Source organism: Neodiprion pinetum, chromosome 4 (assembly GCF_021155775.2).
Source record: "Neodiprion pinetum isolate iyNeoPine1 chromosome 4, iyNeoPine1.2, whole genome shotgun sequence".
In the NCBI taxonomy this organism is placed as follows: domain Eukaryota; kingdom Metazoa; phylum Arthropoda; class Insecta; order Hymenoptera; family Diprionidae; genus Neodiprion; species Neodiprion pinetum.
Window position 1 is genome coordinate 39,710,877 of NC_060235.2, and position 15,905 is coordinate 39,726,781.

The following is a 15,905-nucleotide window of genomic DNA, read 5'->3' on the forward strand; positions in this document are numbered from 1 at the left end:
TTATCGAGTAATGAATAGTGTCTTGCAAAAGAAGTAATCGCATAAGATTGGCGAATGGTATATTTTTACGATGTCATTGATTGTGATAATCAGTAATCAAAACTTTTCACCCCTACTGTTCAACCTTGGCTATGCCGGATCGCCTGAATTCTGCAACTCGACATACACTCACCGCCTGATGACTCGCAACTTCGAACACACCGTACAATAATGTCCCAACCTGACCTGACCTACCTATCAGTTAGTGCAGAGCTCAGAGTTTCTTATTACGTGTGAACTAAACTAGCACGTGTCGAGTCTGTGATTATGTGTATTTTTTAGGAAAATATATAATTGTCTTAATTGATTAGCCCCTAGTAAAACGATTGTGAACGTAAAATGGCAAAATTCTGTTTAAGTGAGTATCATAAATCGCATAGAACTCTGCAATCGTATTCGAAATTACTGAGAGGTTAGGAGTAAGAATATTGTCACTAAATTTGTATAAACTTTCACAGAAAAGGGAAGCAAAAGAGTTTCCGCACGAAAAAGGTACAAGATTGAGAAAAAAGTGCGCGAGCACAATCGCAAGGTCAGGAGAGAGGCAAAGAAAAATCCGAAGAGCAAGAGTAAGTATTGGAACATACAATGATAATATTCAAACGAGTTTAACATATCGATTGACAAATCGGTTTACATTCTTCGTTATTTTTCTGTGAAACTTTATCCTCTGTTACTCAGAAAAAGCAAATACCGTCCAAGTGCCAAATTCGTGTCCATTCAAGGAAGACATATTGAAAGAGGTGGAAGTACTTAAGAAACAGCGAGAAGAAGAAAAGCAGAAACAACGTGAAGCAGCTCGTGAGAGAAAGCGTGAACAGTTGAGCGGAAATCTAGAGGGGCTCGTGACTCAGGCTCAGAATAAACAAATTCAACATGATTCTTCAATAGTAAAATCCTCTGCCCATGAGACAGAGAAAAAACCAGTCAAGCGAGAAGAAAACTCTTTAAAAGCACATTACAAAGAATTTAAAAAAGTTTTGGACTCTGCTGACGTGATCCTTGAAGTTGTCGATGCAAGAGATCCTTTGGGAACAAGATGCAAACAGGTTTATAATAATGAGAAATCACACGTTCCCTTGATATTAATTCATCTTTGAGAATTTTATATTTTCACAAAAAATTTTAGAAGATTTTCGTGTAGTTAATTAATATCAAATCAAAGTAATCATTTGGTGTTACTGAGAACTGAAGTAATAATTAATCGACAGGTCGAGGAGGCGGTGCAAACTGCAAAAGGAAATAAAAGGCTCGTGCTGGTCTTAAATAAAGCGGATTTAGTACCTAGGGAAAATTTGGACAACTGGCTTAAATATTTGCGTCGCAGTTTACCGGCAGTAGCTTTTAAATCATCAACACAAGATCAATCTAAGCGATTGGGCAGAAAGAAACTTGGTAAAAAAACAGAGGATTTGATACAAGGAGGCGTATGCTTTGGAGCCGAATTACTGCTATCCTTGTTGGCTAATTACTGTAGAAACAGTGGAACAGTGAAGACCAGCATTCGCGTCGGTGTGGTTGGCTTGCCAAATGTTGGAAAATCTAGCGTTATTAATTCTCTGAAAAGAAGTAGAGCATGCGATGTTGGAAACACTCCAGGTGAGTTGATATTTTGCTTGTTTATTTCACATAGCATCATCGATTCTTCAAATTATATAAAGTTTTGGAGAAGTTATCAACATTGATAAGCCTGTTGACCAATTTTCTATTGATATTCCTTACAGGAGTCACAAAATGTGTCCAAATGGTGCAACTGGATTCAAAAATCAAGTTATTAGATTCTCCTGGAATAGTATTCGCCAATCCCCAACAGGATAAAGATGGTCCTGATGACTCCTCAGTTGCCCTCAAAAATGCTGTACGAATAGAAGCCCTGCAAGACCCATTTACACCAGCCTCAGCGATATTGAAGCGTGTGTCCAAGAAGTACATGATGGAATTGTATGATATTCTTGAATATTCTTCTCCCGACGAATTTTTTGCCATGAAAGCCGCAAGGATGGGCAAATTCAAAAAAGGTGGAATACCAGATGCTACAGCAGCAGCCCGAGGAGTCTTAGCTGATTGGAATTCGGGAAAAATTCGGTAAGCTATATCGTGTATGTTCTAATTTTTCCATTTCTCTCAGTTTGTCTGAATAAATATTTTCACTCTGATTTCTACCTCAGATACTATACGCTGCCTCCAGAAGATTCAGCTTCGCAACTATCTGCTGAAATTGTACAGCAGTTTGCAAAAGAATTCGACATTGATAGTTTCGCAACTGAAGAAGCTATGATGTTGGATCACGTTGGAGCAGAATCAGCAAAGGCAAATACAGCTGAAAGCCTTGTTTGTGACAGTTCAGGTCCTGTTGATGCGGCTATGGAAATTGAAATTCAAGAAAAGCGCACGGTAAAAAGTCTAATCTGATTCAGGGTCGTAGGAAGTACATAAGTTTCAAAGATTGATCAATCAAGTGCTGAAAGTAGTTTTAATTTTCTATGTTTTTTTTATTGCAGCAAAAGAAGGTGGCCGTACTTGGAGTCGACAAAAAGAAAGCTAAAAAAGGTGACCCTAAATCCACTGCAATAGAAGGACGAAAAAAAAAAGTTGAACCACTCTTTGAAATCGAAGGAAATCAAAAATTGAATAAACTAAATAAGATACAGTTTAAAAAACTCAAAAAAGAACGAGCAAGAGGAGGTGGGTAACTTGATGTGCATCAAATTCCCAGAATTTTTACATTCATTTCGCATTACCTAATGTATTAACTATTCGCTTCAATGAAATTTTAGAAAAAGCAGCAACAGGACTCGCTCAAGTATTAGAAGATATACAGATCACAGCCTCAGATGACTACAACTTCGAAACTGACTTCAAACCCAAGTAAACATTATTACGAATACTGGTACGCAATAATCTGTAAGGGGAGGTAAACCACTATTTGTTGGGAGCTAAAAAATAAACATTACGTTCATAAGTATGATTGTAATATAATTTCTTGTATATATTTTCTTACCAACGACAGTACCTGTTCCACAAAAAAAACAGTGTTTTTAAAAATTAATACAAGGTTTCTTTTCGCTCTAATAATATACTCATACGTATACACGTTACATAGCAGCAGATTTTAATCATCTGACAGTATTGTATATGTATAGTGTTTCCATCGTCGTAAATAACAAATTTCTAATACAGTGCCACCTCGATATATTGCAGTTGGTAAATTTCTCCTCGAAGCTAATTCCCCCACCAGCCGGCCGTCCGCATTAAGCTATCTCGTTCACTTAATTACTATACGGTCCCACGTGTGCAACATCACTATACGTGAGTAAACAGTGGACGAGCCTATGGAGGTAGCGCAGCGCAAAGTAGGGAAACTATTTATATCACGGTTCTCCTCCTCTACAACCCCAAAGACAGCGATATAACGAAGTGGCACTTTAAGGTAGGGCACGTATTGAAATGTATTGTATAAGTTGTCTTGACAAACTTGTGACAAGGTCTCAAATAACGGCACTAGTTGTTACACTGTTGCAGTACAACTTTTTTGTCAACCGGTACTATTTATAAGAATGGAGTTCAATTTATCCTACCGAGGAAGTAACAAGTTCCGCCACATCCGGATCGGAAGATCTAACTGACAACTGCATTGTAACTTGGCTATCAGCCAAAGCTAATCTTGCGCGAGCCAAAACCTCCTTTCCTCCTCTGAATATACCTCCTAACAATAAAGTATGCCCAACAGCGTCTGTTGCTACTCTATGACTTCGCTCGACGGCTTCCAGACCCAAGAAACCAACAAGACTTTGTACTGCTCCCTCGAGGGTAGTCACCGATGCTCCCAAAACAAACGTTTCTTCCAGTTCGGAGAATCCACGAGTAGCTCCGGCATCCCACGCAGCATTAAAATCAACACCTTGCTTTCCTACTCCGCGCATTTGATCAGCTAAAGTTACCTCAAGATCTTCAAGCTATGAACAAATTAAAATTTGTTTTTAAGAAATTACATTCGATATTCGTTAGTGTGGTACCCAAAATCTGAAGTTCTGTAAACGAAAGAAAAAAAAATCGCCATACCATGTACTCGTCACGATATCCTTGCTCGGCATCCGGAACACCTGTCGTTGGATCACAGTCACGTGCCATGAATCGCAAGGTTGTTGGAATGGTAGCTATACTGGCGTGAACATCCTCAGGGAATTCCAATACTGTATAAGTTGTTCCAGGCTCGTTGTATGCCAATCGGAGACACGGAATTTCGTAGACTACTCTGTAACTGTGTCAAGCAAATATTTTTTATTTCCGTACACTATCACTTTTGAGCAACCGACTTCAACTATTAAATAAATCTCGCTCATCTCGTATGAACAAATCAATTAACTTACTCATGTAATTTGGCAATACAAGGTGAATTAGGAAATTGGAAACTGCAATGTACTGTTTGTATCAACCCCAAATACATACAACTCTGCTTACCCTTCAGGTGGTTCGATAGCAACTCTGACATCTTCGAGTAATTGGTCAGAAAGGGTATTGAGGCAATCGAACTGAAGAACGAGATGATTAGAGAAGGAGTGTTTGACGCATTTCACGTTATACTCAGTTTCCGACTCGGTCAACTCAACAACAGGAGAGGATTTGAAAAGTGGAGACTTTGACATAACAAGGGCCAGTTGCGGAACCTGTGCAAGTTTCTCCATGAATGTCTCTTCGCGGGACAACCTCGATTGTTGTTGTTTTGCAGTTGCAAGTATTTCTGGTTGCGTAGGCTCCTCTATTGTTTGAGCCGGCGGTATCTGTGAATAAGAATTTTTTTTAATAATGAACTCGTCGGTCACGCCTCAGTAGAATTGCACAATGGTCACACTGGGTGAAATTCACCTGAAAAGCGATTTTTTGCTTCAAAAATGAGTTCTAAAAATCGTAACAAATATCTAGGTATTGTATAAGGATCGCAGAAAAAGTTAGCTCAGTTTTCCTAACCAAAGTTGATTGTTTAAATATTTTAAAACATCGGCAAAGTTAAAGAGTCTAAAATATCGAAAGAAAGGCCTTGATTTCGCATGAAGACTGGTGCCACGAGGCCCATTTCCACAACTAAAGGACTTTACGAAGAGTTTCAAAAATGTCTGAGGTGAAATTTACCCAAAGTGACTGATTGTGGTTAAGCTTGCAATATTTCATCCACAGTTGAACTAGAGTTTCCTGAGGTATTAGTTACCTGGGAAATATCGAATGGTTCTTCCATCGGAGAAGACACATAATTATTCAATGCTCTCTCTAAACTGGGAATGGAGAGAAGCGGTGGCTGTACTAGAGAAAGAGTCGTAGGATCAAACTGCTGCTGGAGAATGGCACAATAATATGCAGCACGATCACGAACTTCATCGTCTGAATCCAGTTGGCAGCGTGATAGCAAAACAAGTATATTGGGAAGAAGCGGAGGACACGCGGCAGCGAAACGTGCCAATGCTGTAACTGCAGCAGCACGTACACTTGCGCATTCTAAAATAACACGATTGTAGATGAAACGAATGTAGCGAGACGGCTGTTTGGAAGTTGGACCCTCTTGACCAAGCAAATGAAGTATGCGAACTGCAAGGGAAATGTGTTCACAGTCCTCAATGAACTCGCAAAGATGTGCGAGCCCTGCCTCCTTTGCTTCTGAGTTACCCTCCATAACTGCTATTATTGTGTCTGCAATGGCTGCTTTGTACTCCAAGCCTCCCTCATCCCGAAGCATCGCCGACAAGAAGTTCATGAGCACAGCGTGTTTCCGAGGAAATTTCTGACATAGGGCTCTGAAAACATGACAGAAAATATGAAATCGCAATATTTATGAACTATAAAAAAAATACTGAAAGCTAAGTAAGCGCTCAACCAAAATAAAAACGTTTCTTTGACTCCACAGGTAATACAGAACAGGTTGATTTCAATTGCCCAGCTTTACGCTGATCAAAAAATAACAATGATTTTGATTAATTTTGTTCAAAGATTCAATCGAAATTGGTTCATTCTTGAAGTTTGACACAAAAAAATTTACTGAATTTAACTAAACATATTATTACACAGGATATCTTCCTGAAGGAAAGGTACCTGATGGCTTGAACGACTACAACTTTGAATTCATCTGAAATTTCAGATACAAAGGTAGCGATTTGCTTCATAAGACGATCAACAGAACTCTCAGCTCCAGTTTTTAGAAGTGTTGTAATGGCCAAGGTAGCGATAGATCTATTGGGATCAGCGATCAAGTTTTCCAAGTCCAAGTTGCAAGCAGTTACTGCAGCTGGGTGAGACATAGCTACTTTGTTCAAAGTTCTAACTGCAGCAAATCTCAGTGCTGGTTTTAGGGAGCCACAAAACAGCTGTAACACACTTATAGCTGGTGCAAGCTCCCTAGTGCTGCTTTTGCCCATGTTGACCAGAGCATGTGCAGCTTCGTACACAACCATTTCTGATTTATGGCGCAGACATGATGCGACAAAATCGAGTAGTTCTCCGTTACCATCTTCCTCTTCAAGGAGCTTACATGCCATTCTGATCAGCATACAAGCAGCATAAGGACTCGTCATGCTTGTTCTAGTCAGCTTTGAGACTAGCTTGGTGACTGCGTGCTTGTCCGTCTTTCTTGCCTGATACAATACTCCAAGAGCGTGATACTGAACCATCACATTATCAGAGTTGAGCGCTTCCTGTGCCTCGTTGGCCCACCGCCTTGCGATGTCTCCAGATATACTGGTCAAATGAAGTGAAGACACCAGAGCGGCGCTTGAGACTGCGGGAGATCGATCAACGATCGCTTGTTTCATGTAGCGTTCAATAGCCTGCAGCATTGCACCATCGGTGATCGTGCACAGAGCCCGGATTGCCGCAGCTCTGTACAGATCTTCTTTGCCAGTCATGTCTTTAGTGAGACTGGATGTGACGATGATAACATCCTCTGCTATAGGGCTGAGCTCTTTTATGCCCAAGTAAACTAATCGACGTAGAATCACATCACGTGACTGAAACAACTTAGTCATAGCAAAGAAAGCTTCGGTGGCCTCGGTTGTTCCCAACTGTTCGCCCTGATTTATCAAGTAAAGTATTTTTGTAAGGATATGGGCACATTTTCGGGGATTCACTGGGGTGTCGTTGAACGTCCGAGCTTCCTGCAGAACGGTCGTCTTCTCCATGTTCTGAAACGGGTTACCTCCTCCTAGAGTAAAATTTCGAATGCACAATTATACTCTCGTTAAAAAGAAAACTAGCGAGCAGTGGCAGAAAAGTTAATTGCAATATAACCTATAATAATTTCTAAATTTGTACAGTTGAGTGAGCTGAAATCAATCGCTCGTGAAAATTCCTTCAAGGAGATTTTAGGTGTAATTCAATGCATAATTTACTGATTGCAAACAAGAGAGAAAACTAGTAAAGATGTGGGGAACTGTCAAATAGTCGAGCAAACAATCGGCGGCCAGCCGTGTGTCTGATTGACAGTTACGATGCGGATTTCAACGCTTCACGGATTCACGCGAAACGAAATTTAACTCACCATCTTCTTCTTCCTTTTTATCACGCTTAAAGGAGTTCATATTTCCTCAATTCAAGTAACTCGCTGTAAGAATTGTTATGACACGTCACCTTGTTAAATGCCACGAACAGCCATAGTGGTCTGAACGACAGTCCGCGTCATCTAAATATCCTCCATTTATCTAGATAAATAAATATGTCACCATAAATCTTGTCTGAATGTGCGACAAAATGTGACTGATATTCCCATGTTTTGATTGGTTAAAAATCAACGGATCAGATCGATGAATAACTTTTGAACGAATATTTGCACCGAAAATGTGTACTTTTTGAATTACTCTTTAGGTTTTGGAATTATCTCTAAAGAGTGACCCAGTAACGAGCTGGTGACCCCTGATTAATAGGCAACACACAATACGTTGGTGTTCGAAAACATGCCAAACTTAGGCGTTTACGAGACACTAATAAATGTAACACGTTGAGAAATGCGGACTACCTATGCTTATTCCAGAGACAGATACTAAACTACTTACAGGCAGATCCAATCTGCTCTGATCATTTTGTACGCTTTTTTGCTGGTCCTCAGACAATAATAAAGTACAACAATATAAAGTACAAACAAGTATTTAAAGAATACCGGTATAATCTTAAAACCATCATACATACAAATGCAAAAATTGACAGGAAATGCGTTTGCAAAAAATGGACATCACATGATAATTTTTTACAGTGATATGTACAGTTCGTGAATTATACTCAGCGGGATGTGGTTTTATTGTCAGACAGATTGCATGGATTTTTGGGATAGATAAATAAACGTGCTCTTAGTTAGGCTTGCTATACAGGAAACGATTTATATGATACTAGTGTATGGTGTAGTGTGTGTCTGTGTGTGTATGTGAATACATATATAGATATACAAAGTATAATAGTTTCAAGCTAACAGGTTTTATATATAGACATAGGTAGAAACGCTGTAATATTGTGTACTTGAAAATTAAACTTTGACAACTGCTTTTCCAGTGTTTTCCCCTTGCAGCAGGCCAACAAATGCATCGAACATATTTTCAAATCCATCCGTAAATGTTTCGCGGTACTTCAATTTTCCCTCTTTTATCCATTTAAGGTTTTGCTCAATGCCTTCCATCCAGCGATTCTTCCAACGCATCACTATGAAACCTTCCATCTTCAATTGTGCAAAGACCAACGCGGGCTGAATGATAGCCGTCTTGGGCATTGCATTGATGTCAGCGTTGTATGAAGAAATACTTCCACATACTGAGATGCGACCAAATACATTCATCTGGTTAAGTACAATTCCTGATATATCCCCTCCAACCTGTAAGTATGAAAGTTATATTTTAATATGTATGCACTGCAATGTTCAAATGCTAACAGCAATTAAATGATCCTTGCCAAGATGTGGTGCTTATTTACGTTTAGATTTTTTAATGAGATTTTAAAGAGCCTACAACTCATACATACATTATCAAAGTAACAATCAACTTTGTTCGGAGCAGCTTCACGCAGAGCTGTGGCAACATTTTGAGTTTTGTAGTTGATAGCATGATCAAAGCCAAGTTCTTCCTTGAGCCATTTGCACTTTGCATCGGAACCAGCAATTCCAATAACATTTAATCCTAGAATCTTTCCAATTTGTCCAACGTGGGATCCGACCGCTCCTGCTGCACCACTTACAACCAATGTTTCTCCGGCTTTTGGCTGACATATTTCCAAAAATCCGAAATAACTGGTATTCCTGTAATGCACAGTATACAGTGTACAGTATACCGTTGAATATACTACAAAAACGTAATTTACCAAAATTATACTCATTTGACCATTCGATAAACATGCGATTTGCTAATGCAAAAAGTATTCGGTCAAATATTTACTGTAAATAAAAATTGATACCATTCCTACCCTGGCATGCCCAGTACTCCCAAGCCAAGAGATGCAGGAAGGCCATCAAAATCAGGCAGTACGTAGGGAGGCTGATCAAAGACTCCACCTGCATCTTCACGAATTACGGTATGTGTCCGCCAGCCAATATTAGCAAAAACACGTTGACCGACAGGGAAATTTGCATTTTTTGACTCTATGATTTTTGCAACTTGAGAACCGATCATTGTACGTCCAAGTGGTACTCGATATACATAAGGTCTCATGTACGGGTCGACCGATAAATACTCTGCTTGGATAAGATATTCTGAAATAATTTTCAATTTACTTTGTTATTGATTCATTAGCTTGCTTTACGAATGACACGATATATCGTGCATTAAGAGTCTCGCAGAAATCAGTGTACAGATTTGTTAAAATCATTTGCTTTGCTATTATTATTTTGTGGACGATAAATAAGGAAAATAATGTTAAACTTTGTCAATGAATAAATACTGAATTTTCACCCTCTGACGAATTTTGTCAAGCTCAAAGTATTCCAAATTATATAACAATCTTCATTTGTCCAAACTCTGTCATTATATAAAGTATATTGAAAGAACCACTTTATAGTTTCGTGCTTTTAATACCACTCGCGTATCTACTTTATGAAAATTTTCTTAAAGGTGTCAGAGATGATCTTAATATTTTTTAAAAACTCATATATTCACCTCCATCTTTCAAAGGCGGTAACTCTTCCTCGACAAGTGGTAAGTCTGAACGCTTTGGCTCTCCTTGGAAGTATTTACCAATAACATATTTCTTTGCAATAACCATTGTACGTATTGAATTGATCCTTCTTGGTTGGAAACTTTTCGGCAGGAGCACCTGCCCGCGAGAGAATAATGAGCTCATCATAGCTCATCCAATTTTATACCTGTTGGTTTTATAACTCCGTTACTCATTGGAAAGGGATAACAACATTATGTACGTATTATATATCTATGATGGAGGAAGACTGTCCAGATTATAGGTACAGCCACACAGTAATTAAAAATATAATGCAAAGTCATGCTTAGCTTGGGATTATCTTCATACTTGAACTTTGGACCCTGGAGTTACACAGTTCCAGGCAATTGAGCAATCTGGTTATGTTCGCAGTTGTGTATTAACATGTGTATAGAAGTGAAAATATTATGCGTTTGTGTAGCAAAACATGTAATTTATGTTGCTGTGACTGAGACTAAACTGCATGAATGTAATATATTATCAATATTATTTTCAAAGAGTAACAAATTACTATAATGGATTGAAAGATATATCCAAGATCACAGAAGTTGAAAGTCAACTTACCAACAGCAAGTAAAGCCTACTCTAGCTGACTAAACTACGATCCAAATGATTGTTTATCTTTCGTTTATCTAACCACATGTTATATTTACACATAAGTATATAGGTGAAATATAATATCAGAATTGATTTTTTTTTCATGTTATAATTTGGTATAGGTGTAGATAGAGCACTGATAAAGGAGTCCAACAGGTAAAGGAGTGGAGAAATTAAACTTTAATAACAGCCTTTCCAACATTGTCTCCTCTCATCATCTCAACAAATGCATCGAACATATTTTCAAATCCTTCTGTGACGGTTTCGCGATACTTCAGCTTATTCTCTTTCAGCCATTGAAGATTCTTCTCTATACCCTCCATCCATCGATCAGCCCAGCGATTTACTATAAATCCTTCAACCTTCAATTGCGAAAATACGACAGCGGGTTGAACGATGGAACACTTGGGCAATGCTTTAACATCTGCATTATAGGAGGAAATACTTCCACATGCTGAGACGCGGCCAAATAAATTCATGTGATTCATAACGATACTAGAAATCTCTCCTCCAATCTAAAATATCAATTATTAACTGATAACATTGTGATAGAAATATTACATCGGTACTGTGTACCAATATTGAAAATTTTCACATACATTGTCGAAGTAGCAGTCAACCTTATTCGGAGCAGCTTCTTTTAAAGCTACAGCAACGTCTTGAGTTTTATAATTAATAGCATAGTCAAACCCTAATTCTTCTTTTAGCCATTTGCACTTCGCATCTGAACCAGCAATCCCAATAACTTTCATACCGAGAATCTTTCCAATTTGCCCGACATGAGAGCCAACTCCACCGGCTGCACCGCTCACTACAAGTGTTTCACCGGCCTTTGGCTGACAGAGCTCAATAAGCCCGAAATATGCAGTGTTTCTGAAATTATTTAAGCGATCTCTGAATAACGAAACCTGGTGCAAGTACAATGATTCGCAAATCTTTACCTTAATATTGCATAATACGTACTATATACTATGTGATATTCGATAATCTTACACTGATTTTATTTTTAAGTAATCTTATCACTTGACAAAAATCTCTTCTACAACGGCACATACACAACAGGCAACACAGCACTATCGGCATTCCAATTTAATCAGAAATCGATCAATTATAGAAATTGTACCTACCCTGGCATGCCCAGCACTCCCACACCCAAAGATACGGGGAGACTGCCGAGATCAGGCAATATATAATCAGGTATGCGAAGACTTGATAACCCTGCATTTCCATTAATTATAGTGTGTGAACGCCAACCTACTGTAGCGACAACATGCTTGCCGACTGGAAAGTCCTTATGTTTGGATTCTATAATTTTACCAACTTGAATTCCAATCATTGTGATTCCCACTGGGTATCGCTGTGCGTACACTCGCATGTACGGATCAACGGACAAATATTCTGCTTGGATGAGATATTCTGAAAAACATGGGTTAAATTTTAATGACTGAACAATGAAATATAACACACATATCACTATGTATCAAGGATTGAATTTTGTTGTAGAATATCTTTAGGTGAGTTGCATATGACCCAATCCTTGTGGATTCGAACAGGAGATCCAGTGACACTCTCCGATCGATCTCAAACTATAGAAAGCCATTCTTGGACCAATTTAACGAGATACGCGTTTCAGGGTTTAGCCAAAAAATAGTTTGAGATCAATCGGAAAGGGCCACCGGGTTTCCTGTTCACATCCAAATGGATTGGGTCATATCCAATAAAATCAATATCATTTTACAGAATGTAAAACATTATTCAGAACGGTTTTGGACAGTAGAAAACATGTTATTGAATATTGTTATACGTACCTCCATCTTTCAGAGGAGGTAATTCTTCCTCAACAATTGGTAAATCTGAACGTTTGGGCTCTCCTTCAAAATGTTTGGCCAACACATATTTCTTTGCAATAACCATTGTATCAAATGTTTTAAACAGACTGTTGGGTTCAAAACAGTTTAATTACAGAAATACGACTTAATTAATCACGCGGCCACATCAAAATGAGGGACTTATTTTTGCTCAGGTCTTTTTATACCACATGTCAGCCTTTATCTATTTTCAAATAGGTAGGGATCAAGTACACACCTACACAAGGCTACATCAAAATAGTGAGTCACCAATATGTATTTCTCAATTGTAGAAATATCTATGAGCACTTGAACTATGGATTTTCATGCTTGTTCAATATGTTTATTCGTATTGTATATAATTGACATCAATGTCAAATTTTTTCTGTAATGAAACTCGCACATAAAATTTGACCTCGTACCTGTATGGTTATAACTATGATACTATATCGTTTAAATATACCTATGACAAGTACTTAAAATATATAAAGATATTAATTGAATAAAAAATTATTGAATAGTACAATCCATTTATTTTAAATATATTGTACAAACATCATATGATACTTATAAAATAAAAGCATGTGACAAAATAAATGGAAATGGAAATAGATCTTAAACTTTGACAATAGCCTTTCCAGTGTTTTTTCCTTGCAACATTCCAATGAATGCATCAAACATATTATCAAACCCTTCTGTGACAGTTTCTTGATACTTTAATTTCTTCTGCTTTATCCATTTAAGATTGTGATTAATACCCTCTTCCCATCGGTTCAACCAACGCATCACTATAAATCCCTCCATTCTCAATTGAGAGAATAGGATTAGTGGTTGAATGATAGTAACCTTAGGCAATGCATTGGGATCCGCATTGTAACTGGAAATACAGCCGCATACCGAAATTCGGCCGTACTGTTTCATTTGACCGAGCACGATGGTAGAAATTTCTCCTCCGACCTTTAAGAACAAAGATAATATTTCAGAATTTGCAGAGGTTACTTGTTTTCCAATTAATCTACAGAACCCCTATAAATTGTTAATAAACTATAAACTTAACGCTGTAGTAAATGTACTTAAAAATATTCATACGCACATTGTCAAAGTAGCAATCAACTTTGTTTGGAGCAGCTTCCTTTAGAGCTGCAGCAACATCTTGGGTTTTGTAATTGATAGCATGATCAAATCCAAGTTCCTCTTTAAGCCATTTACACTTTGCGTCAGAGCCCGCAATTCCAATTACTTTCAAACCATATATTTTGCCTATCTGCCCCACATGGGATCCTACCGCACCAGCTGCACCGCTTATGACCAATGTTTCCCTAGCCATTGGCTTACAAATTTCGAGAAATCCGAAATACGCGGTGTTTCTGAAGTCACAACATGTATGATATTTCTTACCTCCATATAACATAATTACGTAACATAATTAGAAATTTGTCTCGATTGAGAATATCTAGTGCATTTTCACCCTGGCATGCCCAGTACCCCTAAGCCAACAGACAGGGGTAGGCCATCAAAATCAGGCAAGATGTAGGGAGCCTGTTCGAAGACTCCTCTGTCGTCTTCACGAACCACAGTGTGTGTCCGCCATCCAACATTGGCCATGACATGTTTACCCACAGGAAAACATGGATTTTTTGTTTCTATTATTTCAGCAACTTGAGATCCAATCATTGTGCTTCCCAAGGGTACGCGATATACGTACGGCCTCATGTATGGGTCAACAGATAAGAACTTTGCTTCAATGAGATATTCTGAAATTAAATTAACATTCCTTATTCAGCACTTGGTATTGTGTAATAGACATGAACACAATATCATATACATATGAGGTATTCCACGTCAATTCGACAAGGGTCTGACCCTTACTTTCTTGGATTTGGTCCGCGATTTTATATATTGTTCTTTAGACTTTGAAAAGCCTTCCAATTATTTTATCACATTTTTACTACCTCCCTTGATGCTCCCAGAGCTTCTTAATTGATAATATTTTATCAGAGAGTGCGAAATTTTTAAAAATTATGAAACAAATTACATAAATTTTATAGCCAAACCCAAAAATATCCCAACCAAAATCAAAGCGGGCCGGTAAAATAATAATTTTTTATTAATCTTTCAACCAGTTAATTATTTTTTCTTAGGTAATTCAATTTACTTCCGAATTTTCAGGGTTCAATATAGCTTCCCTAGTAAAACTATTACAAAATTTTTTATAAAATACAAACATCAATGTGACTGAAAAAAAAATTATTTCGAATTTTTAATTTTTTTTCGAATTTTAATATAAATGTGCAGATAGTTGTTGTATTAGGAAAGATGTATTAAGATTTATTATAAATTTCCATTTACCTGCCCACTTTAATTTTGGTAGGAACATTCTTATACAGTTATAGCTACAGAATATACGTAATTTTTTTCGAAATCATCAAAAATGTCGCAATCACTGTCAAAATATAATCATTTAAAGAGCTCTAGAGGCGTGGAGGGGTATGGGAAAAATCTGAAAAAAATTGGAATGCTTTTCAGAGTTAGAACAACAATACAAAAAATCGTGGAGCAAATCCAAGAGGGTGAAGGTCAGGACTAGTCGTGTTGACGTAAAATGTCCCATCTTGACTGATTAAAATAATTCACAGATTTTATTATAACATAAATGTAATAATTTTAGTGCGAAACATACATTCAAAATGAAAGAATAAATGATTTATTTCTAAATATATTATTATGTCAGTACAATAATAAATTGTAGACACACAACTTTATATGTAAATCTACAGATTCATAATTTTAATTGCAAACACATCCGCGATAATGAAAACTCTTTGAAACATGTTTCAATAATTAAATTCAGTCGATAATATATATACAATACCTCCATCTTGCAGTGCAGGTAGTTCTTCCTCAACCAGACTTAAATCTGATCGCTTGGGCTCTCCTTCAAAGTATTTATTAATCACAAATTTTTTAGCAACAACCATTGTGTATATTGAACTGATATTTCAAACCGACTTGTCGAAAGAACCTATTCAACCGCTACGAAGTGAATAAATATCCCGGTGTCCAGACCCAAGCAAATTTATACCACTAACCGTCTAGAGTCCCTCTCCGTAACCAATGAGAAACACACAATACTTGCACACATTCACGATTTTTACACGATCAGTGGAATATTTTTGAAGTAGTGCAAATTTTCGGTTGACATGCCACAGATAACTTGATGATAAACAAAAAAAATCCATAGGCATTGATAAT

General features: G+C 37.6%; 5 protein-coding genes across 7 annotated transcripts; 1 reads left to right on the plus strand and 4 right to left on the minus strand.

Annotated features, from left to right (window-relative positions):
* Positions 1-229: 229 nt before the first annotated feature.
* On the plus strand, positions 230-3,018 carry Ns1 (Nucleostemin 1). Its single transcript, XM_046623566.1, has 8 exons — positions 230-397; positions 498-608; positions 721-1,088; positions 1,251-1,638; positions 1,764-2,124; positions 2,208-2,433; positions 2,541-2,724; positions 2,817-3,018. The coding sequence occupies exons 1-8, from the start codon at positions 379-381 to the stop codon at positions 2,909-2,911; spliced, it is 1,752 nt and encodes a 583-aa protein (XP_046479522.1). The 5' UTR covers positions 230-378; the 3' UTR covers positions 2,912-3,018.
* Positions 3,003-7,703, minus strand: gammaCOP (coat protein (coatomer) gamma). The gene is made up of 6 exons (XM_046623555.2): positions 7,562-7,703; positions 6,121-7,225; positions 5,246-5,825; positions 4,501-4,820; positions 4,102-4,300; positions 3,003-3,995 (listed from the first exon to the last, which is right to left on the minus strand). The coding sequence occupies exons 1-6, from the start codon at positions 7,599-7,601 to the stop codon at positions 3,609-3,611; spliced, it is 2,631 nt and encodes an 876-aa protein (XP_046479511.1). The 5' UTR covers positions 7,602-7,703; the 3' UTR covers positions 3,003-3,608.
* A 461-nt stretch (positions 7,704-8,164) lies between these two features.
* Positions 8,165-10,666, minus strand: LOC124217673 (prostaglandin reductase 1-like). 3 transcript variants are annotated; one of them, XR_011176993.1, is made up of 6 exons: positions 10,519-10,666; positions 10,152-10,357; positions 9,463-9,748; positions 9,025-9,298; positions 8,486-8,878; positions 8,165-8,308 (listed from the first exon to the last, which is right to left on the minus strand). XR_011176993.1 is itself a non-coding variant. In XM_046623598.2 (4 exons), the coding sequence occupies exons 1-4, from the start codon at positions 10,336-10,338 to the stop codon at positions 8,537-8,539; spliced, it is 1,089 nt and encodes a 362-aa protein (XP_046479554.1). In that variant the 5' UTR covers positions 10,339-10,451; the 3' UTR covers positions 8,315-8,536. The 3 variants fall into 3 exon arrangements, 1 of the variants encoding a protein (XP_046479554.1); XR_011176992.1 differs by lacking the exon at positions 10,519-10,666 and having other exon boundaries at positions 10,152-10,449; XM_046623598.2 differs by lacking the exons at positions 8,165-8,308; positions 10,519-10,666 and having other exon boundaries at positions 8,315-8,878; positions 10,152-10,451.
* A 297-nt stretch (positions 10,667-10,963) lies between these two features.
* LOC124217677 (prostaglandin reductase 1-like) lies at positions 10,964-13,044 on the minus strand. Its single transcript, XM_046623604.2, has 4 exons — positions 12,615-13,044; positions 11,934-12,222; positions 11,406-11,679; positions 10,964-11,321 (listed from the first exon to the last, which is right to left on the minus strand). Exons 1-4 carry the CDS (start codon positions 12,718-12,720, stop codon positions 10,980-10,982), a joined length of 1,011 nt encoding a protein of 336 aa, XP_046479560.1. The 5' UTR covers positions 12,721-13,044; the 3' UTR covers positions 10,964-10,979.
* Positions 13,045-13,163: 119 nt separating this feature from the next.
* On the minus strand, positions 13,164-15,665 carry LOC124217678 (prostaglandin reductase 1-like). Its single transcript, XM_046623605.2, has 4 exons — positions 15,526-15,665; positions 14,122-14,407; positions 13,747-14,020; positions 13,164-13,610 (listed from the first exon to the last, which is right to left on the minus strand). Exons 1-4 carry the CDS (start codon positions 15,629-15,631, stop codon positions 13,269-13,271), a joined length of 1,008 nt encoding a protein of 335 aa, XP_046479561.1. The 5' UTR covers positions 15,632-15,665; the 3' UTR covers positions 13,164-13,268.
* Between the last annotated feature and the right edge of the window lie 240 nt (positions 15,666-15,905).